General features: G+C 26.8%; 2 protein-coding genes across 3 annotated transcripts; one reads left to right on the top strand and one right to left on the bottom strand.

The window, feature by feature from the left end:
- The first annotated feature begins 415 nt into the window (after positions 1 to 415).
- LOC130675415 (uncharacterized) lies at positions 416 to 17827 on the top strand. Its single transcript, XM_057481088.1, has 6 exons — positions 416 to 1445; positions 13752 to 13861; positions 15678 to 15787; positions 15884 to 16034; positions 16144 to 16326; positions 16988 to 17827. The coding sequence occupies exons 1-6, from the start codon at positions 1352 to 1354 to the stop codon at positions 17339 to 17341; spliced, it is 1002 nt and encodes a 333-aa protein (XP_057337071.1). The 5' UTR covers positions 416 to 1351; the 3' UTR covers positions 17342 to 17827.
- On the bottom strand, positions 16987 to 25127 carry LOC130675414 (translation initiation factor IF-2, mitochondrial). 2 transcript variants are annotated; one of them, XM_057481087.1, is made up of 11 exons: positions 25093 to 25127; positions 22385 to 22535; positions 22030 to 22319; positions 21782 to 21942; positions 21482 to 21708; positions 21130 to 21400; positions 20788 to 21041; positions 20441 to 20708; positions 19489 to 19653; positions 19269 to 19409; positions 16987 to 19184 (listed from the first exon to the last, which is right to left on the bottom strand). In XM_057481087.1, exons 1-11 carry the CDS (start codon positions 25110 to 25112, stop codon positions 19012 to 19014), a joined length of 2121 nt encoding a protein of 706 aa, XP_057337070.1. In that variant the 5' UTR covers positions 25113 to 25127; the 3' UTR covers positions 16987 to 19011. The 2 variants fall into 2 exon arrangements, with proteins under 2 accessions (XP_057337070.1, XP_057337069.1); XM_057481086.1 differs by lacking the exon at positions 25093 to 25127 and adding an exon at positions 22731 to 22883.
- Positions 25128 to 26370: the final 1243 nt, after the last annotated feature.

The following is a 26370-nucleotide window of genomic DNA, read 5'->3' as shown; positions in this document are numbered from 1 at the left end:
ATTTGTAAATACTCAGAAATGTTATTAAGAGTAATAGTATGTTTTATTAATAAAAATTAAAACAACTGATAAATAAAAGGCGGGTTACTTTAAAATAATTTATTGTTTAAATAAAATAAAAAACCAAAATTATAGTAATATTTTAAATGATGCAGAAAAGACTAATTTTTTGTTCATTAAGCTAATTAGTATTCAAAATAAATAAAAAAAAATTCATTAACAAAACATGACCGTGATTTATTTTCAAATTTTAACAAAAAAGTAACACCAAGGCCGATTTAACGACTCGTTTAATGTCGGTATGTTTCGTTGGTTGTTCGGTTATTGTCGTGAATGTTCGTGTATTTTCCGTGGCGGCGCGTCCGGCATCATTTTAAGTTTGTAAGCGTGAACGCATTAGCTCGTAAAAACGCTCACAGACGCTCAGTTCTTGTTTGTTCGCCACTGAGACGAGAAGCATAGCATGTGTCCATCAGTTCACAGCCACGTACACGCATATTTGTTGCATTTTCAATCTTACCATAAACAATATTCATACGGTTACCGTTAGAAATCACGAAACTATCATAGCACCGATTGAATCTCATATAACTATTTGAAATCAATATAAATATATTGCTCTTATTTTTTTCACCATCATAAAAAAATAAAAATAATAATTTAATCAGTTCGGTTGGTGGTATAATAATTTAAAAGTTAACAGTTGTGAATTTAAGCGTTATGATATTTTCATGGATATTTAAGTGGTTGATGCTTGGCTGGTGAAGTGATTGATGGATTGATTTGGTAATTTTTCACAGTTCCAAAGGATTCTTGTACTTAGAGATCTTCTTTACTCTGGACTACAATAACTAAGCTCTACAACTTTAAATAAAACTAGTAGTTTGCTGAAAGGTATTTAAAGTTACTTGGTTGGTTTTATAATAACAGTAAGCGAGAGTAAGACAAAGTTGTAGACAAGCGAAAGGAATAAAACGAAGAGAGAAAAAGTCCATTAGGTAAAGAAAAATAGAAGGACTGTGGCAAGCGACCAACCAGAGCGAGGTAGCACCAAGAAGCAGGGCGGTGGAAAGAGATTGTGAAGTAAAGAGAGAATAAGAACCAAAGGGAAGACAAGTTGGACGACTTTGGATTACCAACAACGACAACGACCAACACGAAAAGACGACGACCTGCCTGAGCTACTCATACAGCTAAGAACATCAGCTTCTAAGGGTCGTCCAACATCCAATCAGCCAATAATATTATTTTAACATTTTCTTCAGTTCATTTATTCAAAAGCCAGTACACTAACAGATAATACATCAGTTTTTAATTTTCTGACTATCTGTACAAACAAAAAACTATTAAAATGTCTGTCATATTTCCAACTCTTACCAATGACGATGAGAGTACTCTTGTCAGCAGATACGAAGTTCCAATAATTAATTTTGACTGCTTGAACAGTAAGTATTCACATATTAATTATTATTTTTATTTATTTATAAAATAATAATAACATTACAATGATGTCTGGAGGTTGACGAAAATTTTATAATTTTAACATGAATATTTTTTTTTTGTTTGCTGAAGCTTACTGATAAGTGAAAATCCTCAAATTACAAACAAAAACTTTTCAACATGGAGAATACAATAATACAGTAGTAATTTCTATAGCTTGTGAATATTTTACTTCGACCTTTGAGCTTGAGATCAAGTATGATCTGAATTTTTAAATTTATTTTTTAAAATTTTATTTCATTTGTTGAATCCAATAGTCGTCAATATTACTTACTTACTAAATGCCTTATTACAATGGCATTATTTTAGTTCAGTGTTTAATGTTTGTTTTTATATTCAAATGAGATTTTAAGTAACTTGAGTAAACAGCATATAATCGATAGCATTTAATGCAATCTGATCGAACTTACCGTTGCATGAACGCCGTTATAAACGAGTGACTCTTCAAGTCTTGATTATAAACACGAACGCAATTAAATAAATAAAAAAAAGTAGGCGGTATCATACATTAACTCCGATTCGTTCAATTAATTCATTTGAAACCCAATATGTATTAACAGAAAATATATATCAATCTATCTGTATAGTAACAGTTATTTAATGAAAATAATATTGGAAATTTATTTAATTCAATATTTCTTTTTGCTCTACAATTCGAGCCAATAAAAACTTTTTTTTTTTTATTTTTAAATGCTTCGAAAATTAAATAAATAAAACATCATAACAGAGATCAACTTTCACTCCACTGCTCCATTGTCGTACATAAAGAGCGCAATATAAAAAACAAAAATAATAAAATAGAACGTGAAACATTTTCAAAGGGGATAAATAATTAAAAGTATAAAATATCTAAGTGAATCATCATCGTGCGTGTGTTAATTAATTCTCATGGTATTTAACAAAGAATTTTAAACTATTATACGTCTTACACCATTAATTATCTTCATTAACAATAAAATTCTTAACGCATTATTACATTGATTAAATAGAAAAATTTATTTATTATATTTTGAAATAGAACAATTTAAATAATATTGTATGGACATAAAAACAATTAATATAATATTTTTACATAAAGTATTGTAGCTGGCAATTGTAGGTTACATGTTGTAAAAGAAGGAAAGGAGAAAGACAGCAGGAAGGAGTGACGCGCGGTTGCAATGGTTGCCTAGCAACGAGAAACGATACGAGGCCGGGATATTACACATGTGATGTACATACATATATATATATACAGTACATTTACTAACATTTATGTACAAACAGTAGTTGGAGATGATGGAGAAGTGCCAACTCGAGTTGGTATGGGTCTGACGTATATACCCACACTCAACATATAGACTTTGTTCCCTTAGTCTCCACGCGAAGGGCCTATCTATCCCTACCATACATTCTTCACTTGATACTGGGTGTTTCAATCCATCCAGCAACCAACACTCTATTGCTTACGCATATGTATTAAATAGTATGTATCTCGTTTCTCTTATGAGTCATGGTCATTTTTTTTTGCCCACATTACATGTAGGCCATGAGTGGGTGCCATAATATATCCAACTTATCTATAGTTTAATTATTATTCATATGATTTTTTTTCTCTCTAATAGATGCAGTAATACGTCTATGATTTTTAACACTTGAATCATTAAATATAAAAATTAAACTGCTCTATATAATTTATATTGCCACACTGAATGATCACTTTGATGCCAATTGACAGAGTAAATATATACTCGTGCGACAATTTTTTAATTCTCTTACTCTTTCTTTTTATTATTATATGTATAGCCGCACACTCGTGATATAAAACGAAAATTACATACCACTAATAGATTAATTTGAAGGGTTAAATTGAAGAGCGGACTTACAAGTCTTTTAAGATTGATATTAATGAAATAAGTTAAGTGGGAGTTGATGATTCAATGAGCAGAGATGAGAGACTTTAGTGTGTCTAGACTATAGACTGCAGACACTTTATAAACTATCTACTGTCAAAGACTTTTTGTTTCTTTCTATTTGTTGTACGTATATGTATATAGTTTGTAGAGACGTCTTTCTTTTGGATAGACGTTAGAACGTTAGAAGGTTCGGTCGTCTACTACAACTATAACAACAACAACAACAACAACAACTAACTAGACTACTACTCACCATTACTGTTATTATTCTTTCATATATGTATTACTACGACCAATTACTATTGCCAGTACTATATTAAATTTTTATACTATATAGTAGGTCTTTTGCACACCGGGCAAACGGCCAACGACAACCGGAATACGTATACGCATTTAGTTTGGCGACACACGAACTCGATGAGACGTTCATTCCTCTCTCTCATTCTCTCCTATTGCATGACCCCACTGAGATTTTTTGATGACCTTATTTTCTTATTTTAAAATTTAATCTATATAAATTTAGCTTCTCACATTATATATTTAATATATAACAGCAATTAAATATTTTTTTTTTTTATACAACTTTACTCATTAACACTACGTTAGTATTACGGCAATAAAATACGCACTTCTTATTCCCCATGACCTCAGTCGTTTTACCAATGGTAAAACCTAGGAACTCGCCGGAATGAGTCTGTACGTTCGTCCACCCACCCACACATGACGAATATTGGAAGTCCGTATGTTCTACACAGAAAAAAAGGATTACTTGAACTAAGGAATTTACGTTCTTTCCATATTTTTTCTTGAATCAAGCTTACAATTTGTATTTGATTCAAATAACAACAAAATTTGGATTTAGAAGCTAATTTCTTTATTGAATAAATAACTATCTCGATTCAAGAATAGAATTATTCAGCTTGAAAAATTTTTGTTTTTGTTTAGAAACATTTCAGACTTATCTTAAGTATTTTTTTACTCGGTTTAAAGTATTTAGATTTTTGATTCCAGTATTTTTTTCTTGGCTTAATATAATTTAACTTCTGACACAAGTATTTTTTTTCTTGGTTTAAAATAATTCAATTATTGACTCAAGTATTTTTTTTCTTAGTTTAAAGTGATTTCATTCTCGGCCCAAGTATTTTTTTCTTGGTTTAAAGTGATTCGCTTCTCAGCCCAAGTATTTTTTCTCTTGGTTTTTCAAGAAATAATTTTTCTGTTTAAAATAATTATTTAACTGTACGACTTATTTTATCCATCTGGGAGGGTTAAATGTCATTTTTTCTACCTTCGGTAAAGAAGAAAAATTTTAATTTTTTTGACGTATGATGGGACTCGAACCGCCGACCCTTCGAGTCAGAGTGGTTTAAGTCATGTACTTTAGACCACTCGGCCACCACACGCATGTGGAAATAAAAATTTATTCTGTTACTTAAAGTTATTCAGTATTATATATATTCAAGACTAAGCTAAAAAAAAATTCCTTTATTGAACAATAAAAATTTGAAAGAGTTCTATGTTTATAATAAAAAAAATTTAGCCTTCATTTGTAAACCATCAAGTTTTCTTAATTTAAGAATATTTTATTTCAAATTAAAAAAAAAAACAAATATAGTTTCACTCGGAAATTCCTTAAATAGCTGAATTTATAATAAATAAAATACATATGTGCCCAAATATTTGCTAAACTTACAAATAATTATAACATTTATGAAATAATTATTATTATCTTGCTTTTTAAATTTTATCTACTTAACCTTATAACGTGGACAAAATTTTCATTTCTTGTGCAGGAGCGACAAAGATAGAGTAGTGAGAAAAGAGTGGGAGAACCTTTGCGTGAAACCAAGAGAAAACTTACTTGGCTTAAGCTCGCAGTACTCTTGGTTCGAGATTTGTATTTTAGTTCAAGTTATTACTGTTTATTGACTCAAAACATCGCATTACTTTATTCACCAATGTAGATTTCTTGTACTGAACATTTATATTGTTTGGTTAAAGTAACAAATATATTACAGTAAGGAACAATATTTATAAAATCAAAAAATTTTAATTATTTAATTAAGTAACTCAACTGTTGAATCAATCTTTGAAGATATATTGAGTCAAAACTTTTTTTTCTTCGTTCAAGATTTAAAATCCAAGGAATTTTTTTACTTCCGTCAAGAAAATCTCGGTTTTCATTCCATGCCCTCAAAAGTTTCTTGGCTCAAGAAAAATTTCTTTGAGCCAAATAATTTTTTTTTCTGTTTAGCTATTGGCCCTTGATAGATAAATCCACATCAAATGTCACGAATATCTGTAAACAGATATGATATCCTTCGCATAACTACGTAAGTAGATATGCCTAGGCCCTGGGTAAATCACCGTTAACATATTATAGCATAATACTTGGCAGTTTATGATACACTTTGTGCACATGTTAACAGTGATTGTTTAAATCAAAAAAATGAAATAAACGAAATAGACTAATATAATTTTTATGATTTGCTCATATATTAATTGTTTGAATGAAAAAAATAATAGTGATTGTTTGAATGAAAAAAAGTTGAAAATTTTTCATTTGAACGGTTGTTAAAAGGTTGATGACACACTGATAAAAGGATTTCTTAGCATTTAAAAAGATTTCTTAAACATCATTTTTTTGTATTTAAGAAACATTTCTTACTATTTAAGAAATTTTTGTTAAATACAAAAAAATTATGTTTAAGAAATAATTTCTTAAATACTAAGAAATCTTTGTAATTGCTAAGAAATCCTTTTATCAGTGCATGTGTCTGAGGAGGAAGTCTGTGCGCTCATACACCGCTTAGTGGTGACTCCTGAAACTACGCTCACGTAGGTTAATAACATTGTCTACTATAGATATAGATATAGATAGATAAACAAAAATTTGAATGAGGTAAATTAATTCAAATTTTAGCCCAAGACCTGTAATCATATGGCTGTTGCTCGAAAATCATCTCCACGTGTATGCTTCTATTTACAACTTTCTTTCTCTTTCTGATTTTTCCTTTTTTAATTTATTATTCTTTGCTTTACTACTGTGATAAGCATGTCGGATATTTTTTCAAGTAAATAATATGATCACTGAAAAACAGTAAAGGACAAACTGTAAAAAGATTACCATCCATTTAATCTCTTGTGTTTTCTTTCCATTGTTATTGCAATTTTTTAATTGCAAAAAGATATATTTTATTGCTTATTGCCGTAGTCATAAAATAAAAAATTTAATCATTCAATTTTAAAAAGTCTTGCCTTATAATAATACATATGGGACATTTCATACCAACTTGTCCTTCCAGCATTTTTGAAAAAATTTTATTTTTGAAATATCTCCGAACGCGCCCTACTCATTAAACTCAAATTTTCACAGCTTCTAGATATTAACAAGACGCGTCGAATGACACCTTAACGATCGAAATCGGTTCATCCGTTCAAAAGTTACAGATGTTTACATAGGGACGTACATACACACCTGCATACACGCGGACATCATCGTGAAATTAGTCAGAATAGCTTCCTAGAACCTCAAAACATCAAGATCTGATAGAAATTCGGTTTTCGAAAATCGAATCGAAACCAATAACATCCCGAATTTTTGAAAATTTCCAATTTTCTTAGCGGGAAGTTAAAAAAAAATTATAACCCATCATTATCCCATTACGAGACTAGGCTCAAAATTCGTGTTTTGGGGAGTATTATTTTTGAAAATTTAAAAAACAAAAATCAAAGGATACAAACAATCTTAAAATCGCTGTTTTAAGTTTAAAATTAAAAAAAAAACAATCAAATTAATAATGAATAATTTTTTTGCATGAATTTCCTAGAAAATTTATTAAAAAACACGAATTTTGAAAAAAAAAGACCCAAATCGGACAATTGTCCACTAAGTTATGGCTATTTAAAAAAAAAATCCCTGAAATCTTAAAAAATTCATATCTCCCGATTGGTTGGATAAAAAAATTTGAAAAAATTCATAAAAACTTTTTTCTAGGGGTACACAAAAGTGCCCCAATTTCAGCGAAATCGGAGATGCAAAATTCATTGGTAGGACAAGTTGGCATGGAATGTCGCATACATATATATATATTTTTTAAATATCATTATAAAACTTCAAGTTATAATAAATTTCATTTATTTTTCAATTGACACTGAGCTAATTATTTATTTTTTATTTTTCACGTATAATTACATTAATTAAGTATTTAAAGACTTCTTTATAATGAACGAAAAAAGGCATTTGTAAAGTATATATTAATTTTGCATAAAAATCAATTTGAATATACTTGATGTCAATGCTCTACAATTAATAAAATCTATTTAAGTTGTCCTCATAATTCTTTCATTTAGTGGCAACATTTATAAACTCGTATTCATACATTTTAATTGTTTCTGGTATCATCTGCATCTAAGTGGTATATATTAATATATATATATACGTACTACAGTATCATCGTTTTACCTCTTACTTTTTATATTGGGTAATTGAATAACGTATTCCGTGCCAAAGATTCAATATGTAAGAGGCTGACCTCATTTTTTAATTTATTATTTACTAAAAAAATCAATTTTCTTTATTATTTTTTTAATTTCATATATTATTTTTTATTTTATTATTATTTAAGTCAATGATCCGCGTCGGTATTGTCTCTGTGTGATGCTTCGATGCTCATATAATTAACTTCCGTTATGTTGAGAAAAAAAATCTATGACTAACTCAACGCAAATTTAAATTTTATACATTACCTTTTATTCATTTTAAATTTATCAGTACAATAATAAAATTTGTATTAACAATTTTTAATTAATTCGTGTAGTAATCATTTGGGTAATAATCTTTGGAGGTAGGCCTCGAAATTAAACCAAGGATTTCCCGTTTAAATTTAATCCTTCACCTTTATTAAGGTATATATATATAAATACATACATTAATAAATGAAAATTTTTTTCGTATTTCAAAATAAATTCATGATTTATTTAAAAACAAGAATTTCTTCCGACCTGGATTATTTTATTTATGATTACGTATATCTGTTGACTATTAATTTTTTTTAGATTTTTTGATTAAATTATGCAACCTATTATTTTAATAATGAATCACATATAATTGAAAGACTTGTTAGTTATACACGAGTAATTCGTCCCTGGAAAAAGAATGCGCATGTATGGAGAATGGCTGATCAGCTGCTTGCCTCGTGTCACCACAACTGTGAACTCCATACCTATTTTATATCTCTTCTTCTTTTTTTAACTTTTCTCTTTCCTTCTTTTTTTGCGTGGTACACATTTTTTTTTATCATTATCATGTATTGCATATCGACGTAACACTTACATATATACATAAATGTAGTCTACAGTAGACTAGATGTAGATGTAGCAAAGCTAAATGTTAAAACGACTACTCTACACGAAGTTTATCATTTCCGCGTTAACCGTAATCGCTGAATCACCAACCGCAGACTTTATTTAATTTTTTTGTAACTAAAAAAAAAAAAATTTTATATTTTCAAAATATAAATTTTTATTATAATTTTTGTTACTTTGTTTATCATATGTTGTTATTGATTGTTTATAAATTTATCTATGTCCATTAATTTCCGGGTGTTAAATTGCTTTGGGATGGAATAGACAGACGTTGAATACTAAAGTGTCCTCGACAGTCACTTTCAGGGACGAGCGAAAGTTAGAAACCGATTCTTGAGACATGCTGATTGTAAAAAAAATAAATTTGCACAACTTTCCTATCATTAATTAAACAATTTTATTCTTTTATTTATTATTGATTGCTCATATATTTTTTTTTCTTTTAATTAACAGTAAAATCACATGATAATAAATTCTTAGAATTTCAATAACTTGATCATAGTTTTCAGTACACCCTGATTTATTATTGTTTATTTTATTCGCTAAAATGACAAACAGCAAAGCAATAATGACCACAATATCTGATTATAATTATACAAATATACAAACAACAAAATCGAAAGTTCAGTTTTGGTTTTCCTAAACTGATATCATATATAGCGTCATGGTCGAGTCTATTATAATACTTAATCAGCTTGTATGTATTTAGTTATGTTGTTACATTCATTTAAAACATTACATATATAATTCTTCTAATCACTGAGTTTCGAGGTCAACTAAAACCACGAATGTAAATTATTACGTATTTAATTAATTAAAATAAACAATTCAACAAATTATACATAACATAATAATTATATTTAATGTATTTAGAAACATATGTGTTTCTTTTTATATACAATTTTAAATATTCACACGTAGACCAGACAATTAAAGCCAATTATTATAATATATGTAACATTTAAAATGTTATAGCACCTAGGAAAATAAAAATTCCATAATAATATATTTATTATAATAAATATTTTTTTTTGTCATACATATTTCGCTTTCAATTGACGTATATTAAAGAAAAATATTTGTCATATTCGTCATTAATAACAAATAATGAAGATATTGAAATACTATAAGTTTATTGAGACATCGTGGCATTAAATATAAAAATATTTATGACGTTAAAGTCTAAATGCAATAATTATTTTTTCTTGTCATTTTTATAACTTTTTTTTTTATTCGTTTATTTTTTTTTACATTTTGCAAACATGAGAAATACAATTCGTTGCATTTGTTAATAACGAATCAATTTATGAGAAAAAACATTTTCAAGTTATTTAAAAAAAAAATTAATGATTAATTGAAAGTCAATTTTTTTTTTAATTCCAGTTTAAAACTTTTACAAGGGTGTAGTGTAACTTTTCTTATCTTTCCCACTACTTAATTCTTTATATATACATTCCGACTTTCTATCCTTCGATGGACATATATGATGAGAAAGTGTTTGTAGAAAGAAAATTTTTTCAACTAAAAAATTTTAATTGCGTTAAAATATTTTCATTGAATAATAAAATTAATCTATCAATTTCATTGATGTAAATTATAAAATTAAATATTATTAATTACATTTTTTTTTGTTATTCAAAAATATTTGTTTTTATAAAATAATTATTATTTATTTATTTAATGTTTTACAATTTTTAAACTTTGTGTTACTTTTATATCTTATCATTTTATATAAATTTTTAGGTTAATAATATTGTCTACTATAGATATAGATATAGATAGATAAACAAAAATTCGAATGAGGTAAATTAATTCAAATTTTAGCCCAAGACCTGCAATCACGTGACTATTGCTAGAGCTTCTATTTACAACTTTCTTTCTCTTTCTTATTTATGCTTTTTTATTTTAATTTATTGTTCTTTGCTTTACTACCGTGATAAGCATGTCGGATAATTTTTCAGATAAATAATATGATCACTGAAAAACAGTACAAGACAAATTGTAAAAAGATTAACATCCATTTAATCTCTTATGTTTTCTTTCCATTGTTATTGCAATTTTTTAATTGCAGAAAGATATATTTTATTGCTTATTATCGTAGTCATAAAATAAAAAATATATAAGTATGATTAAAATTTAATCATTCAATTTTAAAAAGTCTTGCCTTATTATAATACATATATAAATTTTTTTCAATTATAGAATTAATGTCATCTATTAATTATTAATATATTATTACAAGTGTTACATTAATTTTTATTATTTACTTACTTTATCACTTTTATACCATTCACTTGTAAACATTATTTTTTTCAAATTAACCAGCTATTAATAAAATAATATATGTTAAATTAATTTCTACTTATAGACGCTACATGATTTAAACCAAAAAAAAATATATTTTTTTTCTCATACATAATGAATTTAAAAATGAATAAATTAATGTTATTAAATTAAAATTGTATCTTAATATTTTGCAGACTATTAAATTTTTATGTAAGTGCGTCACAAGTGGTCCATTAGTCGACATAAAAATATAGTTTGAGATGAAATAATAAAATACATAAATAATAATTATAATATTTCACAATTTTGGTTTGACGCATTTTCCTCTTAATAAGATTATTATCATTATCTCATATCCGCTGTTTATATTTAAATTTTATTAATTTTTTAAACTAAAATTTATTTTTGAAAGTAATACGATAATAGTAATGTTAATAATAATAATAATAATAATATCTTTGAATCAAGGGACTATGGTATTACCGGTCTGCTTTACTGACATCATAAATTACATTATGGGTAACGTTTTGTTAAATATTTTTAACATCTTCAGACCTAATTTCTAAATGAATAAATACATAATAAAAGATAATTATTTAGTTATTGAAAAAAAAATCAAACTTACATCAGATAAATGAAATCTATTAAAACGTTTAGTTAACAAGTTTTTCTTTAAAAATCATTATAGATCGTGTAATAATTTCAACAAATGAAATAATAATAATAAATAAAGTATCTAATGATAATTAAGAAGAGATTCATATCATTAAAAATAAAAATCCATAAAATCTAAGCAATCAACGTCATGATTTAAATTTTGAGTAAAACCTATATAGCCATCAAATTAATTTTGTTTACGTGAAACGTCAACGATGTATATATAATTGATGGTACAAGAAGGAAGTAAAGAAATAATAATGTAAGGTGTCGACAGCTAGAATCCCGAAGAGAACATGACGCTAAAAGTTTTATTGCTAATTTATTGAGTTGTAAAAAAAAAGAAATTATAAATAATATATGATAGATGTAATAGTAATAGCGACTAAGATAAATTTCAATTGAATGTCAAGGTGACGTATTATATCAGTAATAAAAAAGAAAAATAAAGTTTAAGTAAATAAATAAAATCTAGAACTTAGAGAATTAACGTTAGATTTCCGTGTATGATACATGAATCATTTACGATTGTTGTGACGTTTGTTCTTTGTATGCAAAGCCGACAATTGTTATCCTCGGAATTAAATAATGTGTGTAGACAAAAATACAGCGACGTTGTATGATGGATTTGAAATTAAATTGATTGCAATTCTTGTGAGGTCGTGGAGTAACTGATAAGGTCGTTTAACCAAGGTTAAAATCCTGATAATTATTTTTTATATTGATTTTTAAATATTTATTTTTTAATAGTCAGTTGTTTTCATTTATTGAGACTTAATTAATATTATTTATTATTCTTTTAAATTTAAAATGTAATTGATAATTTAATTAATCTTCTCATATTACTAATTATTAATATATATTTGAACTAAAATTAAATATATAAATTATAAGGGTGGCTCAGAATAGATTCCAAGAGACATGAAAGTGACTCAGAAATGCAGTAGATAAAAATATCCACAAAGATGTCTGGATAAATTATTTAATAAAAAAAATTTTATTTGATTTATTCGTTTTTTCGGTTATATTTTATTTTTAATTTATATTCATATATACATTGATTTTCTGTTATTAATATTGCGCATATTTAATTGTGAAATAGAAAGAGAGTAAGATAAAAGAATGATGAAAATAACAAAAAAAAAAAAAAAAAAAAAAAAAAATGAGCGGTATCATACGTAAGAACAAATAAAATAGAATATCAGAATAGCTGTTGTAGTGAAAAACGTCATCACGAACATTCGAGAGTAAAATAGTTGCATAAATCTTTCATAGAAAAATCGTTACTTATTTTATGTCTTTAAATATAATGTTTAGTTTACACTTAATTTTTTAAAACTCTATGTTGGAGATTAAATTGTTTAGGGAAGTAGGAAATGAAAATAAATTTATTCATTTATAATCGACGTATTCATTAGCACTTTTAATATCATTAAATTTAATCAATTGAATTAATTATTAATTACTTTATATTAATTTATTCTCATAAGATTAATTATCTCCTCCATGAAATAATTATTGTATTTAATGATAAATCAATTAATAATTAATTTTTTATTATCAAAATGTTCATTGTTAATTTTTTTTTATCATGTTCGATGCATTCTTTTAAAAGATTCTCATAATTATCCTTCAATACGTCAGAGGCAATACTATGAATATATATAGTTTTTGTAGTTTGCTGACAATTCTAACAATCATAAATTATTATAACTGATAAATGTTTAAAGTAACTTGTAAAAAATTTTTCCACACTAAAAAAAATTTTCTATACAAAGAATAAAGCTATAGATACACTTACATGTATTTTTAATAATAAAACTAGTGACATAAAAAAAATTAATTCAACAATTACAAAAATTACATTTTTCGTTATAAAGTAATTTATTTTCAAGTGGAAACTAATACATATTATTTTTTCTTAATTTTTCAATTGAATATTCAATTTTTCAGTTAAATAATTAAAACGACTGTTTAATTTATCAATAACTTGCCTTAATAAATTATTATCATTTTTTTTCTAATCAATTTTATTTCTATTTTCAGGTAATACACCGAAGGGAATCCACACTAAACAAGTTTCTACAAAACTTGTACGAGCTTTAGCCAAAAAAGGATTTGCTATTATTGTTAATCATGGTGTTTCTCTCAGAAAGGTAAATTTGATTAAATATAATATTTTAAAAATTAAAAGTTCAACAAATAAAATAAACGCTAGATATATTTTATATTATTATTATTATTATTTTTTTTTTTATTAAATTTTTTAAGTAGTTTCAAGAGGCCACCGATAAGGTCTTGGACCTTGTCATTAATTACATTGATATCCCAGATCCAAGAACATTTTATTATTATTATTATTATGATTTTTATTATTATCATTTTATGTACATCCGTGCGCACATATCTTTTCATAATAAAGTCAGTAAATGGTCATTGAGAATCACGGCGTGTATTTCAATTTATCTTATCATCAATAAATTCATAGATTATTTTTCTAATAGAATTAATATAATTAATATAAATGATTTGTTCGTATACAAGAAAAAAAAGCAGTATAATGAAATAAAAATTTTTGTAAAATAGAAACATTTAAAAATATTTCTCAGATCTTTCACAATTTATAATGTAAAAGTTACTAGCAAAAGTATAAAAAAAAATAAAAGGTAACACAATGATTATTAGTTATTGAGTGATGCAAATAATAGCCTCGAACTAATTTTATTTTTAATTATTTCATCAATCAATTAGTTGTACAATTAAATACTATTAGTGTAGCTTCAGTTAATCAATTAAATGCACTCTTTCAATAATGTGATTGAATTTTAAAATTAAATTGCTTATAACCGTCTATGACTTGGTACATTAATTGTTAACAAGTAATTACGTCTTACATAAAAATTTTTATTGACTTTAATAATTCGTTGTTTATTTTTATTTTAAAATAATGTAAAATTTATCAATTGTAATCTAAATATTTTAAAAGTGGGTGTAAATTCAGTTTCCATTATTCAATTTTTATGAGTAATATTTATTTTTTGATATGACGTATTTTAATTTACAATCCACACTATACTATTTTTATTTTATTTATTAAATATTATATTACACATTAAGTTTAAATAATTGATATAACGTTTATAAAAATAGTATATATTAAATTACTAAGCCGTAAAAAATATATATATATATATATATACTTCAGACTAAATAAAAGTAAGACATAACAAATATATATATATATATATATATATATATATATATATATATATATATATATATATATATATGAATTATCAATTCCATGTGATACGAAATAAAAAAATAAGTAAAAGAAGTGTCTTTGTCCTATCATAATGTCTATCTTGACAGGATATAACATTGATATACACATATTCCCTTTATGTTATTCTAAGAATCTCAGTATAAAAATATATATATGTAATAAAGAGTGTTAATATTGCTGCTATTGCATCTGTTTAAAATACAAATGAATGACCTCGTCAACTGCATCATCATCATCATCATCACCGTACACCGTGCGTCAAGAATGATAAAAGAAAAATCATATAGATATTATTAAGTGAATTAAAGTTATTATGGTATATTTTTAATATACTCCTGGTATAAAATAATAAAACAAAACTTGTCTTTATATTGGTGTGCCGAAAAATACTATAACTCGTTTTTACAATATGATTTCTTAGCAAACGGATCTTCCTTTTTACCGAGACATTGGATTAAGAAACATAAACTCGGCAATTATTTATCCAGATGCACTATAATGTGTTTTAATTCCTTGAAAATTTTTTTTTTCATTGATTTATAGACATTTTCATCCGTTCAAACAGTCGATAAAACTTTAATATAATAAATCAATCTTCAAAATAATAATTAAAATAAATAAATATTAAATATTTATTTTTGTTAATCTAAATATATTTTTGATGAATTATTTTTTTTTTCTTCCAGACAAAGACTGTGTACCAAGCATTAGATGATTTTTGTGGATTACCAGAAAAGTCTCGTGCCAAATGTGAATGTGTTGCACCTTCTCAAAGTGGATACATAAAGACCGAAGAGTAAGTAGACTTTTAAAATTTTTTGATAAGATTACTATAAAAATTTATTTATTTCATTTATGATTAAATAAATTATTGTGTTCTTATGAATTAAAGGGGACCATCATTGAGAGAAACGGAATCCAGACACGAGTTCATACTTTCCGGAAAAGATACAATCCTACCAGATGATGAACTTCCAACTTTCCGCGATTCAGTGGATAATCTTGTGGAAGACTTCAAAGTACTTACAACAAGACTTCTCATCGTATGTTTTTTTTTCTGTTTTTTGAAAAGCCTTCTTCTAGTTATGCATTCAATCAAAAAATAAAAAAAAAAAAAAAATGAAGTATAACTAAGAAAGAATGATTGCATAGGCTATCGCAGTAGGATTGGGTCAAGCGCCGGATTACTTTTTGAGCAAGCATACCAATCTTCTTAATTCCGGCAATGATTCCTCATTCCGAATGATTTGCTACTCACCTACATACTCGATGAAGGGTGGGGAGATGCGCTTTGGGCCAAGCTCTGAAACTGGGACCTTTTCATTTTTTATTTCGGTAAGTAATTAAAATTATTATTATTACTTTTTTTTTTTATTAATAGGTTTTAGAACAAAATTAATCATTCAAATAAATGTTCTTGACTAAATAAAAGAAACCACATCAATGATTAATTATTCTTCAATTTAAAAAAATGGTGATGTTACGTCACCAGTACGACCCTTTCAACACTACAAATGGATGTAGGCCATGGTAAAAAAATTGACACAGTTTTATTTTTGGATTTTTTTTTTATTTTTATTATTATAATTATTATTCTTATGTTGACATTTTTTATTATATAAAATTATGAGTTTATAGATTGGATTGTAAGCAAGATTTTTTTATATTCTATTTTCTTCAAAAGTATGAAATTATCTTAACTTATATATATATATATATATATATATATTAATTATTATATAAAGTATTATATAATAAACAGCAGATGTGATAAGTTGATGAAAAAATTTTAAAAACTTGATCTTTGAAATAATGTAGTTGACTTGTGACGAGTTGCGCGACAATATGATAACACATGTCGATTGCATTGGAATGATTATTAATAAATATATCTTTATCGACTTAATTACTTAATTATTACCAATGATCTCATCACTATTATCATTATATATTTATTATAATTAGTAATATTTTTAATTATTTTGTTTTATTCCAGGATTGTGAAAGTGGCTTTGAAGTTAAGTCAATTTATAGTGATCGTTGGTCACGTGTAGGATACTTTCCTGGAGGTATTCTCGTTTGTGCTGGCGATACTTTGGCTAAATGGACCAATCAACAGATGGTATCATTGAAACATCGCGTAGTTGTTCCCGAACACTGTCCACGAAGCCGCCATACTCTTGGATTTTGCGTTGAACCCGATGAGAAGACCGAGGTTGAAACATTGGACACATCGATCTTGAACCCACCTCAAGAACCGGTGCTTTGTCGTCTTCAGAAAAAAAAACGTGGCGTTTTGTCGGCGTATCATCATCTTCAACGTCGATTTCGTGAAGCTTATGCTTCTTAATAATAATTGAAATTACAATAATTCCCTGGCGTGTTACTTACAATTTTAAATAACTATCACGTTTATTTCAACAAGGGATTGCGACAAAGAACTCACTTATTATTATTATTCTTTCGACTCTTAAAGCTGTATTGTCAATATCTGATTGTGTAGCTAAAGAGTTTTTATTACTGCGATTAATAATAAATAGCAATCGCAATAGACTGAATAGTATAAATTTAATAATCCTGCGAATGGATTTCTTCTTTTTTTTCTAGACTTTCGTGGTCTTTCGATTAAATAATAATGATAATTAATAATTTTAATGCATTTAAAAATGTTGGATTCCGTACTATTGATGATTATTTTTCAGTATCAATTAGATGATAATATTGTTGATATAATTAATTTTTTTCTTTCAATTGAAATAGAGATAAACGAGACCATGAAAAATATAACAGAGTCGAGGAAACCGATTCATTGAACCGTCCAATAATATCTCGTAAATATCTCTTTCATACTTTTTTCAATAATTAAATTGAATTCTTTTATTTATTTTTTTAATTAAATGTCAATAAAAAAAAGACCACGAGAGTTTGACGTCTGTTCGTGTAAACCGTGATATATAAAACGTGCACGATGAATCAGTCTGGCATATCCAGCAATAAATAATAAATTTGTACTTAAAGATTCAGCGTATTTAATATTTTTTTTTTATTTTACTCTGTGACAAAAAATAATAAAACCGCTTAAATAAATAAATTAAAATCATAAACTTATTGCATGCTACGCAAAGTAATTGAATATTTGCTTTGAATGATTATAAAATAACGTCAGGGTATATAAATTTTTATACTTAATTTGATATTTTAAACTCTATGAATAAATATTTTTAATCATTGAATATTTCAATTGATATTATTCAAAATTTGTCAATAATATTTGTAACTTCACAGTTGTAATGATAATAATAATTGATAAATCTTCATGAATTTTAGCTCATACATTTTAATCATAAATTCCTTTTCTATTAGATATTTAAACTGTATATTTATTTATCGTAAGTTTATCTATAAGTTTAATGGAAAATCCCGAACTAATCAACTTTAATTTTTTTACGAAACAGGAAATATTTTCTAAAATATTTATTAGTTAATAGATACCATAAAAAAAAACACAAAAAAATTATAGATATTTAAATTCTGGGTAAATACAAAAAATAGATAAAATGAAAAATTTCCATCTACACTTGAATGTATTAATGAATAAATTTTAAATAAAAAGGATCTATCTTTGTCATAAAAATATTTTAAATATATAATACATGTCTTAACGATGGAAGTTTTAAGAATATATTTAGACGTATTCTAGGTGCGAAAGAACCTCAAGCAATAGAATTAGATTTGTCTGAGCTATTTAAATTCGTCGGTCAATAGATTTCTGTGTCTTAACGACAATAATACTTGAGGTAACAGATTTAGAAGTGTCTGAGTTATAAAAGCACCGTAACTATTACTTTAAAATTTACTTAGCTCAGTTTATTGTTAATGACATAAATTATCTATTGATAAATAAATTTTAAAGAGAGTAAAATAAAATTAATCTAAGTGATTGAACAGTTCATTACTTTGTATTCAAATATTTTTTAATTTTTTATGTCTAAAAAAAAAAAAATTACACCAGTCTAAAAATTAGAATCCAGGATCCCAATTAACACTCGGTTGTACTTCATGAGTTACGTAGCAAATAATTGTATCTCCTGGTTGTACAATAATATCTGGATTTTCAAATCTTAAACCACATTCCACGCCTGATTTTATACTATTAACTTCAGTTTTCAAATGTTTTATTCCTGCTACTTTACCTAAAAGAAAAAAAAATTGAGTGTATTTTATTTTTATATTAATTAAATAATTATAAGTGTTTATAATAATAATTAATTATTAACCTTCGTAAATTTTTTCACCATTTCTCATGATTCTGCACGAAGAATCTTTCTTGAGAATTCCATCAGTACATCGGCATCCAGCGACATTTATTTTCTTTTTTCTTTCCGTTATTTCAAAATGTTGCAGAACATTTGCTTCACCTTAAACATAATTTGATAAATTAACAACCAATGATATTTTTTAAAAATTATTTATAATAAGTAATAAATGAGTTTTTACCTATTTTTTCTTCAATATGATCAGGTGGTAATTTTTTACAAATTTCATTTTTAATATCATCTATGAGTTTGTAAATAACTTTATAAGAATGAATAGGTACCTTAAAGTTTTTAGCAAAGTCTTCAATTTGTCTTGGAGAATTAACATTAAAAGTATAAATAATTGCTGAAATATTAAAAAAAAAACAAATATAGGGAAATTTTTCCATCAGCCTGTTACCGCTATCTAATTCCCTCATATATTTTATTAACAAAATTATTTATTTTCTCACTGACATAAATAGATTTTATGTCAAACTAATTATTTCAAATGATTTAAATTATTATTTTAATTGAAAACTTATTGGAAATGCCCTGATTGCGATGTTTATCGCAAGTTGACGGAAATCTACAACCAAAGTAAGATATCAAGTTGACTGCAAAAACTTGATGGTGCAAATAGTTGACGGTAAATTGTAGTCAATTTGGAAGAAAAACTTTTTTTATTCAAGTTTTTTCTTGCAACTTTCTGTCAGATTGAAATTATCTTTTGCTTTTCAAGTTTTTTTCCGCAACTTTCTGATTCAACTTGCATTCCTATTACGGCAGTAGATTTACGTCAACTTGTAGTTCATGTTGTGCTCATAATTCAGTAAAAACTTGGAACAGCAGAACTTGACGTTAATCTGAGCGTAAACACTGAACATCAAATTTTTAAAGAGAAAGTGAGACTATCATGGTGAATACTGTTATTTTGTTGCAAATTAATTTTTGTATCATATTTTATCAATAATCATAAGCATGTTTAATTATTTTAGTATTTATAAATAATTTTTAAATTATTTTGTGATATAAAAATCTTTAAAAAAAATTTAAAGAGTAATTTAAAAAAAAAAACTAGTGACTGGCTATTTTATTATGTAATTAATTAATTTACTAATTAGAGTAAAACATAAATATAATATTTAACTTACCATCAAAAGCATCAGCTAATTCAATGTCAGATTCAGTTACTGGCCCAATACCATAATGAATAACATCAAGATGACAACGATTTTCATCTCCATACGTATCAAATACATCTAATATAGCTTCAACGGAACCAAGAACGTCACCTTTAACTAAAACATGTAGTCTCGGAATACCATCATCTTCTTGTATTTCTTTCGGTCTGTCACCATATTGTTTTTTCTTCCTATACCTTCCTAAAGCTCTTCTTTCCTGCAGCTGGACTTTATATACCTATAAAATTTCATAAATTTTAAATGATAAATAACAAATAAAAAATTTAAGTTTATTACAAATAAGTTATTTCATTTACTTTTTCATGCTCTGCCTGTTTCTCTTTTATAACTTCCAGTATTTCAACAGCCTTAGTTGCATTTTCTTTAGCCTTTCTAAATCTAATAGCTAGATGAGCTCTCTTTTCATCTTCAACTTCAATTATTTCATCACCAACTAACGGCAATTCCCGCCATCCAATTATTTGGACTGCATCTGATAATTTAGCTTCTGAAACAGGATTAGCTGCGTGATCAAACATCGCTCTTACTTTAGCCCACGCGAGTCCGCAAACTAAAAAATTAATTATTTTTATTTACATAAATAGATGAATATAAAGCAAATAGTTAATCTTGAAAGTGAAATTAAATCAAGTATTTACCAAGAATAGATCCTTTTCGTAATGTACCACGTTGAATAAGTGCAGTAGCAAGTTTTCCACGACCAATTTCGGTAGAAACTTCAACAACAACACCCTCAACAAATCCCTTAGGATCACCTTTCAAATCCATAATTTCTGCTTGAGCAACAATTGTTTCAACTAATTCTTTTAAATTCATTCCTTTAAGTGCTGAAATATTAACACTCGGTACTTCACCACCAAGTGCTTCTACTTGAATGCCATGCTGAGCTAACATATTCTGTGTCCTTTCCTATAAACAATAAATAAATAAAAAATTTAATAGTTCAATTATTATAGCAATTAGTAATATTATCATGAAAACGTTACCTACAATATCTGCTTCGGGTTTATCTATTTTATTGATAGCAACGATAATAGGTACTTTAGCATCTCTCGCCATTTTAATACTCTGAATAGTTTGCTCCATAACACCATCATCAGCAGCTACTACAAGAATTACAATATCTGTTGCTTGAGCACCTCTAGCTCGCATCGCACTGAATGCAGCATGCCCAGGAGTATCAAGAAAAGTTATTTTTTCACCAGTATCTAGTGTTACTAGAAATTTAAAATATTTAATTGCATTAATTGTTTATTAATTGCTTTAATAAACAATAAAAAAATAAATTACCATTGAAAGCTCCAATGTGTTGAGTTATTCCACCAAATTCAGAAGCTACTACCGATGTATGCCGTAAAGAATCTAGTAATGTTGTTTTACCATGATCTACATGACCCATTACTGTGACAACTGGGTGTCTTTTTATGCATATTGATGGATCTGGAGGTGGCCTAGGATATAATGTTTATTGATTTCATTATTATCATCAAAATTCATATCATTGTCTTAAAATGTAATTATTTCAATATAAAATTTACCTTTTGACGACATCATGGTCTTTAGATTCTTCGTTTTTTTCATGTGGTGAAGAAACGATTTTATATTTAGCTCCTAATTTAGCTACTGACCCGAATATAATACTCTTATCTTCAATAATCGTATTTTTATTATATCTATTGGAATCAAAATAAGAAATAGCTTCTAGAACATCGTTAACTGATCTTCCGGTAGATTCTGATAATTCTCTTACAGTCATATTTTTCCAAACATTAACAACCGGCTGTTTGCTTATAGATTTTGGTTTTGGAGTGAACTCAGGTGCTTTTTTCTACGATATTGATTAGAATGAAATAAAAATAAAAATTTGCATTAAATATTTTTGTAAATAATAACCTTGTCTTCCCGGGATTTTCTTCTTTTGAAAAAGACTGGTGTTGTATGATAGCAGTGACATTCAATACATACTTTTGCACGCATAAATTTATTTGTAGCTCCATGGCATTCGGTATTCTTGAAAATTTCAGTAAACAATCGCGTCAATGAACTGTCAAAATAATATTTAAAAAATTAGGATATTTTAAAAACTGATATCAGATAAAAAGTATAGGTTATGTATTAAAAAATAAAACGATTAGAATAAATATAAAACTTGAGGACACTGAAGAAAGTTGAATGCTGAAAATCAATGGCTATGTAAATAATACTTTTCAAATTATTTAAGTTATCGAAAAATACCCACTGTGGTTTAAAACATGCTCTGACCAACGACGCAGCCATATTTTTATGATTACAAAAATATCAAAACCAGTGCAGCCAGATCGCGGACGAAAAGTTCCCCTTCTTTCGCACTATTTTAGCATCACTCACAGCTTAAACGGTGCTTGGGAAGAGGAACTTTTCGTCCGCGATCTGGCTGCACTGATCAAAACAATTATTATGATCAACTATTAAGGTGATTTTTCATGCTACAGAAATTTAAAAAACTTAAAGTTGATCTTAAGGACAAGTAATTCTATTGGCTAGAAATAATTATTTTAAACCTATGGCCCATGGAAGATTCAGTCTCTACAATCTCCATGCTATTGTTTTTTATATGAGACATATGAGAAATCTCAATTTGACTTCTTTTACCATCATCACAGAATGGGAACGATGTTTGAATTTTGCTTACAGGTGGCGCTACATCGACTTTTTTTCGTAGCGGTAATTTCAGGTAGAGAATATATAACTCGAATAAAACTTCTCATCAATTAAGGATTATAATGACATTTAAAAATTAAGTAATAGACGGACTTGTACAACTTATTAGAAAATAAACAATGTAAGCAAATTTTTTTCTAAGTAAAATAAGGCAATCGTGCATTTTTTCAAAGCTTTAGAAGCTCTAATTGATGATGAGTTATTATTTGGTTTGTGATATCACTGATAACTAAGCTCTGTATACTGGTGGAACTGAGTTTTTCTTGATAACGAAAATTTATTAACTTTGAACGCAAAGTCTTTTTCTTGAGAAATACAGGAAAGCCAATTATTCTAAGCGGTTTTGAAGGGTTCAATTGACCGAAAAAAATTGTAGAGAAAACTTAAAAAAATGATGATTAGTAAAAAGATGTTTAGGCTGTAGAACGATGGAACTTAAAAAAAATCGACTCGAACTTGAGTATTAGTCCACTTAGTTTCCTCTTAACCGTTGTAGGGGGAAATTAATAAATGGATTTTTTTTTTATTGATTATACGTAAAAAATTCCGTAGATCACGAAAATAATAATAAAAAAGCTCAATTCGTCCGCGTTTTTTAAATAAATAATAAAATAACAATAGGGATGCCGAGACACCGTGTATTTTCATTAAAAAAACTTCTATCTATTAATGTAAAGCCCTATGATGACTGGGATTAAATCAAAGGGCGATAAATTTTGAATAAGAAAAGTCAAAAACCAATCACCCGGAGTTTATTATGTTCGCGAAAAAAATTAATTAAAAAAAAAAAAAAATAATTAGTTGTTTATGTTGCGCGCGCCCTCTAGCTCAGTTTCTGCAGCTCTGTTACCGACAGCGTGACTGAATGTATACAATTAATTATTTTTTTTTTTTTTAATTAATTTTTTTCGCGAACATAATAAACCCCGGGAGATTCGTTTTTGACTCTTCTTCTTTAGAATTTATCGTCCTTTAATTTAATCCCAGTCATCATAGGGCTTTACGTTAATAGATAGAAGTTTTTTAATGAAAATACACGGTGTCTCGGCATCCATATTGTTATTTTATTATTTACTTAAAAAACGCGGCCGAATTGAGCTTTTTTATTATTATTTTCGTGATCTACGGAATTTTTTACGTATAATCAATAAAAAAAATCCATTTATTAATTTCCCCATACAACGGTTAAGAGTAAACTAAGTGAACTATATTTTTTGTTTACAAAATGTTTATCGTGTCAAAAAATACCCACTTATGTTTAAATTTGAAAACCATAAAATATGATTTTTTTGTCTCATATTGCATCGTAAAATTTTTTCGAGGGTTTTGCTTCAAAACTATGTGTAAGTAAACATAATTTAACAGGGTTGTATTACAAATCTAATCTAGGTAGAAAGTATTTCGACCTTCAACTGAGCACGTGGTCCACGTGTCCTCTAAATAACTAAGAGTATTATATAAAAAAAAAGTATTCATAAAAAAAATACGAGAATTAAACCAAAAATAGAAAATGTTTTTGTCTATAAAAAACCGAGAACTGTTTGTAAAACAATTTTTCAATTGATAAAAGATTCAAAAATCTTATTTCATAAATCATGTAGTATCAAAAAAGAAATTCAAAAGGAATATCGCTTTTTTAACAGCTTGTGACTTGGTCGAAAATAAACCAAGTGGCAATTTTTTTTTCTTTTCAATTTTTCAAACTCTGAGATCTATAAATCTTCAAAAATTTCCAGAGTGATGTTTTGTAAAATAAGCCCAGCTGGGAAAATTTTTTTTTTAATCGATAAAAAAAAAAATAGAAGAAAAAGTCAGCCCACTCCGCGCTGGGCGGCATTCTTTTCAGAACTGAACAATGCTTTTTTTAAGAAAAAAAAAATAATCTAAAATTTCGGACTTACCCATACAAAAAAAAGGCCATTCGGCAGCCGAAATGGAAGTAGATTTCGCATTATTTGATTATTATCACCTTTCAAATAAAAGTTAATAACGAAATAAAATTTTTTTGACACTTTTAAAAATTCTGAAGATAATAAAATAAAAAAAAAAGGCCATTCGGCAGCCGAAATGGAAGTAGATTTCCCATTGTTGAATTTTTTTCACTGTTCAAATAAAAGTGAATAATGAAATAAAATTTTTTTTTACATTTTCTTAAAAATTCTCGAGATGATAAAACAAAAAAATCAAATAATTATAAGTACAATGCCAAAAATTGAAGCTAACTAAATGAGCTTCAGAAGAATTTTTGATGATAGTGCACTATATGTTTTGATTTGACGTTATTTAAAGAGACGTATGCATATATTCAAACTATCGGAGCAATGGTATTCCGGACCCTATTCGAAAAATTATGATAGATTATGGTTTTAATGCTCGAGAATTCTACCATAAAGACAAAGGCGATAATTTGCTTTCAATAAAATCTACTAATAAAATATTCTAAAATTAAAAATTGATTGTGATACATCAAAGTGTCATACTTGAAATTAGTACTAATATTTGAAATAAATAGCCTATTAGAATATCAAACGACGAGTAGATATAGAGAATATTATCATCATAACTAATGTTAATCTTGTTATTGATATATCATATCATTTATACACTGTCGATAAAACGAAATTGTATATACCTACTGAATTGAGATGTTTGAATGTTATAAGTGTCACACTGCGATAATATGAATTAAATTAGCTCCATGAATGTACTAAGAAGTAGGAGAACTAATGCAATAGCAAAATTTCATTAAATGAATGGTAAAATAAGTAATTTCAGTGGTCTAGGCATATATAGGCATGAAAATTAAAGCTTATTCGAAGAGCTTTCAGATGAATTTTATATAAAGTCGATAAGTTATCACATTCAAAAGATATTGAAGGAAGAATAAGTAAAAGTATGAATTTTGGACATTTTGAAAATTTTTAAATGCTATAACTTCTAAACTAATCGATCGATTGAGCTCATTTTCAAACTCGAACAAGGTAGTCACCCACAAAATACGTATCCCTCGCGGTTTTGCGAATGCCGTAAAAATGCCGTAAATTTTCGGCATTTATTTACATGCCGTAAATTTACCGTAATAATTTGGTAATAATATGGTTATATTGGCCAGTTTTTTTGCTGTACTTATACTGTAGAGTTACCAGATTATTATAGTAAAATTACTATAAAAATGCCGA

Source organism: Microplitis mediator, chromosome 10 (assembly GCF_029852145.1).
Source record: "Microplitis mediator isolate UGA2020A chromosome 10, iyMicMedi2.1, whole genome shotgun sequence".
NCBI lineage: Eukaryota > Metazoa > Arthropoda > Insecta > Hymenoptera > Braconidae > Microplitis > Microplitis mediator.
The sequence above is the reverse complement of the archived record's forward strand: the minus strand, read 5'-3'. Positions and strand labels throughout refer to the sequence as shown.